Source organism: Salarias fasciatus, chromosome 9 (assembly GCF_902148845.1).
Source record: "Salarias fasciatus chromosome 9, fSalaFa1.1, whole genome shotgun sequence".
NCBI classification, from domain to species: Eukaryota; Metazoa; Chordata; class Actinopteri; order Blenniiformes; family Blenniidae; genus Salarias; species Salarias fasciatus.
This window is the reverse complement of record NC_043753.1, coordinates 1316096-1326051: the sequence shown is the minus strand read 5'-3', so window position 1 is coordinate 1326051 and position 9956 is coordinate 1316096. Positions and strand designations below refer to the sequence as shown.

Below are 9956 nucleotides of genomic sequence, written 5' to 3'. Positions count from 1 at the left end.
ACGAGGAGGTGAAACAGGGCAACAAGGAGGTGAAACAGGGCAACGAGGAGGTGAAACAGGGCAACAAGGAGGCGAAACATCAGTTGCAGTGTTCGGAGAGGAAAGCTTCAGTTTTTATTGGTGAATATTTCAACCCGTGAATCTTTCATGTGTGAAACAGAAAATCCAATAAAAGACTAATGTGACACTGCAGTCATGGAGAGGGTGTGTGTGTGTGTGTGTGTGATCAGCTGCCCCTCATTGTGCAGCAGCGACACCTTGTGGTGAAAAACAAACACTTCTCCATGAGAGCAGTCCAGCCTCCGTTCTCACAGGAACGTCACATGAACAGGTTCTGCTCGGTGGGTTCTGCTCGGTGGGAGAACCGTCTGAGAGGCTCGCGTTCCCCTGGATGTTCTCACCTCTCCTCCCACGACGGGACTGGTGAAGAGCTTTGGTACTCCCATGCTCCCAGAGAACCGGAGAACCCGGACGCTGCGGCCAGCAGCAGTGTTCAGAGGTCACTGCAGGAGAACCACAGGAACCTTCGGTTCCTTCTAGTCCACAGACACACTGGAGGCAGGAGAACTATTTACAACCTTTATTTGACACAGAAGGAATCGGTTCTGAAGAACTGTTGGACCCGTCTGTTCCCAAGAGAACGTCTAGCAGGAAAACCTGCAGGAACACTGGAGAACTGTTTGTGCGTTTAGGAGCAACCCTGCAGCATCAGGAGGAGGAGGAGGAGGAAGAAGAGGAGGAGGAGGAGCTATGAAGACAGAATGACTATAAAACTATAAATAAATAAATAAATAACACTGGCAGGGTGGAGGACAGAGCAGTCCTCCTAAAGTGCTGAGATGAGAGGAGGAGGCGGAGCAGCAGCTCCTCTAGCTGACAGAGGTGAGCCTGGACCGGGGGGCGGAGCCTGGACCAGGGGGCGGAGCCTGGACCAGGGGGGCGGAGCCTGGACCAGGGGGGCGGAGCAGCAGCTCCTCTAGCTGACGGAGGTGAGCCTGGACCAGGGCGTGGTGCCTCGGACCTCCAGAGGAGGGTTGTTGGAGAAGATGTGGTTACAGAGTTCATCCAGAGGAGGCTCGGGGTCAGAGGTCGCAAACTGAGCCGCCTCCTCCACCTCCTTCCTGATGTCCACATCCAACTCCTGAGGGGAAGATGGGGGACGGGGCAGACGGGGGGACAGATTAATCCATAAATTCATTCATTCACTCAGATTCACAAATAAGATCAAGGCCGTTTCTCAATATGCAAACTCCCATACTCCTCTTCTTCTGTTCTTGTGAGCCAATCTGCGCCGCTGGAGGAGAAGTTCAGCTTTGAAGCCGTTTCACTGAACTTTAATGTTTAAAGGAGAGGCGATGTTAATATCAAGAAGCTCCGTCTCAGAGGAGTAAAGGTCTTCTCCTGGTTCTACTGCGTAATGTTGAGCCTTCAGAATAAAACCATGAACTGTTTCCATCAAGGACCCACTGAGGAACCAGAGCCTGGTCCAGAGGGGGTCTGCAGCCAGACGTGGATGGAGGGAGGTCTGTTTTTCACTGCATGAACTGATGCAGGTACGAACACCTCTCTGAGCTGGCAGTGTGTGGTTCTCCCAGAGTCTTCAGGGTTGACGTGATGCCAAAGCAGCTAAAAATAAAAGAGGAATAATCTGAAGGCCTGATCTGAGATACCAGACCTGCTTCTGTACTTTGAATGACCCCAGAGACGCTTCCTGTGACTGACATTCTGGTTAACTGACATGTTGTGACCTTATGGTCAGAACTCTGTGTCCTCAACGTTTATGTTTCTGATCACTGCCATAAATCTTCCTCCAGCAGGCGTCAGTCTGGGGTCAGAAAGGCTTCTGGGTGCAGCAGGCCTGAGTCTCCACCTCCTCCCAGCTCCACCCAGCCGGTTCATGAGCAGAACCAGGTCCTCCTCACAGACACCCTGCAGTCTGATGGAGAGAAAACCTGAAGACTGGAGTCACATGACCTCTGGAGAACCCTGGAGAACCCTGGAGAACCCTGGAGAACCCTGGAGAACCCCCTCATCACTGAGCTGTGCATGTTGTTGTTGTTGTTCCTGGTAAATAAAGAAAGAACTGTAGAACTTTTAAAAACAAGTCGTGTTTAACCTCCTGATGTTTCTAACTTATTTCTGCTTTTTCTCTTGAAGGTTCTGCTGAAGTTTGTTCTACAAAGGTTCCTTAAATTCCTGAGGTTCTTTGTTAGAACCTGTTTCAGAGGAATCTCTCTCTTTGCTTCACAGCAGAACACAGCGATGTATTTACTGAGGAGAGAAACAAACAGTTCTCACGATGAGTTTAACTATATGAAGCATATCAGACTGAAGTCATCCAGTCATCATGAAGACCTGAGCAGACGGAGGACAGAAGGAACGCCGGTGTGACAGGCAGGAGAACCCACAGCGAAATGATTGTGTTTGTAGGAATGTCTGATCTGTTTGACACTCAGCAGCTTCAAGCAGTTTCACCGTGTTTCTAATCTGGATCCTTCTGTTTTCTCATCTGACCCTTTTCCCAGAGTTTAATGCTGCAGCTCGCTTTAGAAACTGTCTCCACTTCCTGATGGACGTCCTGCTGGAGACACTCAGCGGAGGACGCCGTCAGTGAGCAAATATATTGGCCTTGTAAACACACCATGATGTCATCAAGAACACCATGATGTCATCAAGAACACCATGATGTCATCAAGAACACCATGATGTCATCAAGAACACCATGATGTCATCAAGAACACCTGGTAAAAGTGCTCATTAGCCTGGAAACATTCTCTCCTCGATCTCGTTAGACGTCACTGGACTCTGAGGGGCGCTTGTTGCGCTCACCTTGAACTCCTCTGCAGACGCCATGTTGTTGCTCAGCATGCGCTCCTTCAGCATGGAGATGGGGTCGCTCTTGGTGCGGACCTCCTGGATCTCCTCCCGGGTGCGGTAGCTGCAGGAACACGGAAGCTTCATGTTCTGGACGGACAAACGGTCTCCACGTATGAAGAGGACGGGACGGCGCAGGGAATGAAGGAGAGTCACAAGAGTGACGCCCTCCAGCAGAGTGACGCCCTCCAGCAGAGTGACGCCCTCCAGCAGAGTGACGCCCTCCAGCAGAGTGATGCTCTCCAGCAGAGTGACGCCCTCCAGCAGAGTGACGCCCTCCAGCAGAGTGACGCCCTCCAGCAGAGTGACGCCCTCCAGCAGAGTGACGCCCTCCAGCAGAGTGACGCCCTCCAGCAGAGTGACGCCCTCCAGCAGAGTGATGCTCACCTAACTCCTGGATCACTCATGCTGTGTCCATGGTAACGGTAGGTCTGCAGCTCCATGATGATTGGACCCTGAAACACATGAGGTCATGAGGGGAGGCTGACTGCTGGAGGAGGAGGAGGAGGAGGAGGAGGAGGGGGAACTCACCTTTCCTGCTCTGCAGTGATCTGCTGCAAACTTGGTTGCTTCACGGACACACAGGACGTCCATCCCATCCACCTGAGGAAGAGGAGGAGGAGTCAGAGGAGGAGTCAGAGGAGGAAGAGGAGGAGGAGTCAGAGGAGCAGGAGGAGGAGGAGGAGGAGGAGGCGCAGCGCCCCCCCACTGTGAGGGGCCAGTGCTTGTGTGCAGTACCATACATGAGCACCAGGGGGCTGACTGGATGTTCACACCTGTTACTGCAGCAGAGACAGCTGGTCCTGGTCTGGTCCAGTCTCTGGTCTCTCTGGGTCTTCACGGGCCGGCTGCAGCCCACACAGGGAGCAGCGTCTGCCCCGGACCGTCCCCCCCCCCCCCCCGGGCCCCGTCCCCGTCCTCACCCCGCGACCGGGGATGTAGTCCCCCCTCTTGTAGTACTCGGTGCTGGCGGCGGCGCGCTCCACCGACGTCCCCATGCCGTACTTGTTGTTCTCGCAGATGAAGATACACGGCAGCTTCCACAGCGCCGCCATGTTGTAGGCCTCAAAGATCTGACCCTAAGGGAGGAGGAAGAACTGGGTCAGGGCCGGGTCCAGAGCCCGGTCCAGAGCCCGGTCCAGAGCCCGGTCCAGAGCCCGGTCCAGAGCCCGGTCTAGCAAAGGTCTCACCTGGTTGGCCGCTCCATCTCCGTACAGCGTGACGCACACCTGATGGTTCCCCTGGTACTGACAGGCCAGAGCGATCCCCGCCCCCAGAGGAACCTGCCGGAGAGAGGGGGGGTCAGGGTGGAGGGTCAGGGCGGAGGGTCAGGGTGGAGGGTCAGGGTGGAGGGGGGTCAGGGTGGAGGGGGATTCAGGGTGGTGCTCTCACCTGAGCTCCCACAATGCCGTTCCCTCCGTAGAAATGCGGAGCGTACATGTGCATGGAGCCTCCCTTGCCTTTGGCCACGCCCCCTTTGCGACCTGTGGGGAGGCGGGACTTGTGAGGCCCTGGCGGCGGCGGCGGCGGCGGTGGCGGCGGCGGCGGCGGCGGCGGCCGGGCGTCTCACCTGTGAGCTCGGCCAGGATCTCCCTGACGGAGACGCCGCGGGTGAAGGTGTAGCCGTGGGCGCGGTAGGCGGTGATCAGGTGATCGGACGGGCCGATGGCCGCCTCGATGCCGGCGGCGCACGCCTCCTGCAAGGGAGGGGGAGGGGCTCACTCTGGACCCGGGTCAAAGGTCCCACTGGAGGAAACCACATGTCAGGGGGAGGAACTGGAGGGCAGGAAGGACACCACCCAGAACCAGAACCCCAACCCGAACCAAACCCCAGAACTGCTACTGAACCCCAGAACCAGACAATAGAACCTGGACCGGACTCCAGAACTGGACCCGGGCCTTCGCTCAGACAAAAAGTCAGGGTTTTATGGAGAAGACCTGCTGCGATCCCGGTTCTCCTTCCCCGTCACGGCTCCGCTACACTGATCCAGTCGGGCCCAGTCGAGTCTGGCTAGGTCTGGCTGGGTCCGGCCGGGTTCGGTCGGGTCCTGCCGGGTTCGGTCGGGTCCGGCTGTCCCCGGGTCCTCACCTGCCCGTCGTACAGGTGGCAGAAGCCCCGGATGATCTTCTGCTTGTACAGCTGGTCGGCCTTCAGCTCCATGCGCCGGACCGTCTGCATGGTCCGGTAGTACTGCAGACCCTGGTCCCGGGTCAGCTCCGCCTCCAGCGGGGGCCCCTCCTCCAGGAGGTGCAGGTCACACTTCTGCCGGGACACAGAGACACACGTCCTCAGGACCCGCTGTAGACCGCAGCCAGGAGCCGGGCCTGGGACCGGACCGGACCGGACCGGGTCCCGCCGGACTCACCTTGATGCTGAAGGTGGCCTGAGGCGTGAAGTCGGCGAAGGACCGAGACACGACGACCCGGGAGCCCTGAGGGACGACAAGACACCCCGTCAGCCGCAACATGGCCGTTCCCACGGCAACCGCCTCAAAGGAAAACACACAACTCCAGCGGCTGTTCCCGTGACGACGGAGCTCACAGCCAATGAAACACCACTCCTCCAAAACACCGCAACTCTGTTGTCGTGGAAACAGTCAGACTGGGTCCCCACTGAGACAGCAGGAACCCTGGTCCTGGTCCTGGTCTTTTGGTACCACTCCTGGTCCTGGTCCTCCGATATCACTCCTGGTCCTGGTCCTCTGGTACCACTCCCGGTCCTGGTCCTGGTCCTCTGGTACCACTCCCGGTCCTGGTCCTCTGGTACCACTCCCGGTCCTGGTCCTCTGGTACCACTCCTGGTCCTGGTCCTGGTCCTCTGGTACCACTCCTGGTCCTGGTCCTGGTCCTCTGGTACCACTCCTGGTCCTGGTCCTGGTCCTCTGGTACCACTCCTGGTCCTGGTCCTGGTCCTCTGGTACCACTCCTGGTCCCGGTCCTGGTCCTCTGGTACCACTCCCGGTCCTGGTCCTGGTCCTCTGGTACCACTCCTGGTCCTGGTCCTCTGGTACCACTCCTGGTCCTGGTCCTGGTCCTCTGGTACCACTCCTGGTCCTGGTCCTGGTCCTCTGGTACCACTCCTGGTCCTGGTCCTGGTCCTCTGGTACCACTCCTGGTCCCGGTCCTGGTCCTCTGGTACCACTCCCGGTCCTGGTCCTGGTCTATACTCTGCTGAGCTGATACCCTCTAAACATTAGCAGAAGGAGAACAGGTCCAGGTCTCCAGGTTCTCCAGGTTCTCCGGGTTCTCAATCCCAGACTAATCAACAGCACCACCTGGTGGACCAACATGAGACCTGTACGGTCCTCAGTGCTGTCGTTGCCGTGGAAACAGACCACTGTCCTGACAGCGTTGCGTCCACGTGGAACTTTCCTGAGGTGAGAACGTGAACCGGCAGTGTTGTCAGCTGGCGTGTTGCTATGGAAACGGAGCCCGGGGGGGCAGTGGGCGGAGCCCTCCTCCACCTCCTGTTAGTTGTGACGGGACAGCAGCAGTTAGTGGCAGGCAGGCACGGCGGAGGCATCATCAGGTCCTTACTGGCTGCGGGCTCTGCTCTACAACTAGCTCTGCGCCCCTGACAGGTGGAGGGTCTGGCGGCTGCCGCTGCGCCGCCGCCGCCGCCGCCGCCGGAGGGGATGACACGCTGACGTACTCTGACAGGTCAACCAGCAGCTGGGAACACAGGAGCCAACCAATCAGAGCACGGCACGGCCGGAGGGGGCGGAGTCTACAGGTGAGACAGCAGAACAGACGGAGGAAGCAGCCACCATGCTCCACAGGGCACCGAGAGCCTCATGTTTCACCACGTGTGACACGCACGCACGCACACACGCACGCACGCATGCACGCACGCACGCACACAAAGTCTTCTAGAATTAGATTTACTAGACCTGAAAGTGTTGTCACGGTGAAACATGCCCAGCCGATTGAGTCAAAAACAAGAGGAAGAGGAGGAGGAGAAAGAGGAGGAAGAGGAGCAGCAGGAGGAAGAGGAGGAGGAGGAGGAAGAGGAGCAGGAGGAGGAGGAGGAGGACAGACGGTCTGGCAGGAGAAAGGAGTCAGTGTGAGCAGCTGCTTACCTCCGACACTGTTTGGGCTCCCTGAGGGTCATGGACGGGGCAGGGGGGAGGGGGGGGGAGGGGGGGGAGGGGGAGGAGGGGGGAGGGGAGAGAAAAGGGAGAGAAGCAACACATGAGTGCGGGTTGTTGTGTTTAAAGTGTGAACAGAGGAGGAGAGGAGGAGAGGAGGAGAGGACAAGAGCAGGACACCAGTGACGGGCAGCAGAGCTCCTACAGTCAGACAGAAACCTGAAGACAGACGAGACCAAACAGCGGAGGACGACTGTCCTGGGACCAGAGGAGCAACAAGCACAACAATGAAACACATCACCAAAACAACCACACAACATCACAACCAAAACAACCACACAACACCACCAAAAGACCCCCCCAACACACACACACACACACACACACACACACACACACACTCACACTCACACTCACACTCACACTCACACTCACACTCACACTCACACTCACACTCACACTCACACTCACACTCACACACACACACACACACACACACAGCTGTTAGCATTAGCATAGCAAGGTCAGCCTGCGTTGGAGCGCAGCTAAGGGCTAGCACGCTCAGCGCGGCTCGGTTCCGCCGGTCCCGCCCGGTAACCGGGCTCCAGCCGCGGACACTCACCACGGTCCGGCCGGTGATCCTGCACAGAGCGTTAGAGAGGAGGGCTAGCATGGCTTTCATGCTACCGAGAGACGACCCGAACCCGGATTAACGGCAGCCGGCTTCCTGCTGCTAACCTTTCCGACTAATAACCCTTCCGGGTTCATACACTTCCGGGTGCCAACACCTCAGACGTGCCTACGTGGCGGCCATCTTGGAGAGGTGTCCCTCGCTCCCGCAGCACATGAAGCCCTGAGAGGAATGACATGCTTTCACTATAAAAGTTTTCAACTTATATTCCTGTTTGTCAAAAACGCCAGACATAGAGGACACACTGACATAAAGAGAACAAAATGAACTCAAACTGTTTGGGCTGATTGAGGTTTTTATAGAGACATTGGTTTAAGGGTATTGTATTTGTTTGTTATTGATGTTATAATTGTATGATTAGAATCAGAATTATTATTGACACCATGACATTTTAATTAATATTGCTATTAGATTGTAATTTTATTATCAGTATTGCTATTGTCATTATACTGTAGCTGTAATTTTGATATTGATTTAAAGCATGATCAACATCATAAACAGGAGAGCCTCAGATGGAACTTCAGTCTCATTAAATCCATTCCAATTCCACAAACCCTGGCATCCTTTTAGTCTGACGATTCTACTATTGATCAGGGCCATCATCAGAACTGATCAGGTTGTTAAATGTTATAAATTTAGCAACAATTAAAACATTTTGAATTAAGTGTTTCTGAATTAGAATATGAAGGTAATAAGATCATCAACTGAAACTCTTCCATTTCACCTCCAAACATCCAGAGTTCCCCCCGGAATGCTCCAGATGTTCCTCGTTGAGATGGTTCTCTGTTATCGTCCCAGAAGAGGAACTTCGAGGTGATGATTACTTCTGTGTGTAGGAATCTTTATTTATAATTGAAGCACTTAATTTAGTTTAGATTTATTTCTTAAATCTTCTTTCTAAATAGTTCAAGAAACTCCAGAACAAGTGAGAAATCTTCTGTTAGATGTGATCAAACAGAGCGTGATGACAGAGGGCTGCTTTATTTCTCTCTCTTTTCAACTAGAAATGCTTCCTCCTGGTCAGATGAAGGAAACAACAGAGGGAGCCTCAGAGAAACCGCTGCTCTGGAGAAACATTCAGGCTCGAATAAACAATTAGATGCATCTGGGAAAACACTTTATTCTCAACTGAAAACCTCCTCATTGATCACACTGAATCTGCAAAGGTGTGTGTGTGTGTGTGTGGGGGGGGGGGGGGTGGAGCATCAGGTCTGTGTAAAAGTCAGTGAGTGGAGGTCAGAGGTCAACAGGTTGAGGGTGAAATAAGCCTCAGGACTAGTAAAGATAAATGTCTCTTTATTTGGTGATTTAGAGTAAACATGCCCCCCCCGCTGCCCCCTCCCACCCCTCCCCCCCACAGTCAGCTTGTGCGTTTCTTTAGTGTAACACAGAAATGAGCAGAACTCTCAGTAACAGAACCAGAACCAGAACCTGGACCTGTGGGGACGGAGACATGAGCAGCAGCAGCGAGCAAGAAGAAGAAACAAAACCCCCGCCCAGAGGGAGCACCCCCCCCCCCCCCCGGCCAGAGGGAGCTCCGCCCCTCACAGCTCCGGCACCGTCTGGTTGAAGTGTCTCTTCCCGTCCAGGTACAACATGGACTCTGGAACAGAGGAGCAGAGCGCTGTCTGGACTGTTTTGGGGGGGGGCTCAGGAGGTGGGGGGGGTCAGGAGGGGCAGGGGGGGTCAGGAGGGGCAGTCGGTCCGGCTCACCTCCGTACGTCTTGGGCACCACGTTGGGGACGTGCTGGTCGGAGGAGAAGGTGAAGTGGAAAACGTTGGTGGTGTTGTGCTGCCGGGTCAGCGGGTCGAACACCTCGCTGTGAACTCTGACCTGGATGTAGTGGTCCTGAGTGTAACACACCTGACACACACACGGAGACAGCTGTTACCATGGCAGCAGTCGGGGTGGGGTGGGGGTGGGGGGGGGTCCAGACCTGAGAGGACAGCATCAGCAGGGACCCGATCTCCACCGGCTTCTGGAACAAGATGTCGTCAACGGCAACCAGCTTCGGCCGACAACCTCTGGAACGTCAGAGAGGATTCAGGAGCCCGCGTCGGGGTGTGTGTGTGTGTGTGTGTGTGTGTCTGTGTGTGTGTGTGTGTGTGTGTGTGCGTGTGTGTGTGCTCAGCTCTGACCCGTAGGATGAGGCGTTGGCCCAGCCCAGCTCATAAGCCTTCCTCATCAGGAAACCACCAAAGATCCTGTTGAAGATGTTTCTCTCCTGAAACACACACACACACACACACACACACACACACACACACACACACACACACACTCTTGAAGCTCTCCCTTGTGT

The 9956-nt window shown here is 55.5% G+C and overlaps 2 protein-coding genes across 6 annotated transcripts in view; both read right to left on the bottom strand.

Annotated features, from left to right (window-relative positions):
- Nucleotides 1-565: 565 nt before the first annotated feature.
- pdha1b (pyruvate dehydrogenase E1 subunit alpha 1b) lies at nt 566-7709 on the bottom strand. Of its 4 annotated transcripts, XM_030099216.1 has the most exons (14): nt 7585-7709; nt 6954-6974; nt 6412-6546; nt 5241-5306; nt 4964-5137; nt 4445-4571; nt 4267-4358; nt 4065-4157; nt 3798-3953; nt 3406-3477; nt 3262-3329; nt 2830-2938; nt 948-1141; nt 821-842 (listed from the first exon to the last, which is right to left on the bottom strand). In XM_030099216.1, the coding sequence occupies exons 1-13, from the start codon at nt 7642-7644 to the stop codon at nt 977-979; spliced, it is 1338 nt and encodes a 445-aa protein (XP_029955076.1). In that variant the 5' UTR covers nt 7645-7709; the 3' UTR covers nt 821-842; nt 948-976. The 4 variants fall into 4 exon arrangements, with proteins under 4 accessions (XP_029955075.1, XP_029955078.1, XP_029955079.1 ...); XM_030099215.1 differs by having other exon boundaries at nt 566-1141; XM_030099218.1 differs by lacking the exon at nt 6412-6546 and having other exon boundaries at nt 566-1141.
- Nucleotides 7710-8999: 1290 nt separating this feature from the next.
- The window catches only part of acot9.1 (acyl-CoA thioesterase 9, tandem duplicate 1), a 4613-nt gene continuing 3656 nt past the window's right edge, over nt 9000-9956 (bottom strand). For both annotated transcript variants that reach the window (XM_030099220.1, XM_030099221.1), the window contains 4 exons: nt 9793-9878; nt 9591-9678; nt 9367-9517; nt 9000-9256 (listed from right to left, as the gene is read on the bottom strand). In XM_030099220.1, coding sequence (XP_029955080.1) covers nt 9198-9256; nt 9367-9517; nt 9591-9678; nt 9793-9878 — 384 coding nt within the window. In that variant the 3' untranslated portion in view covers nt 9000-9197. The remainder of the gene's footprint in view (nt 9257-9366; nt 9518-9590; nt 9679-9792; nt 9879-9956) is intronic.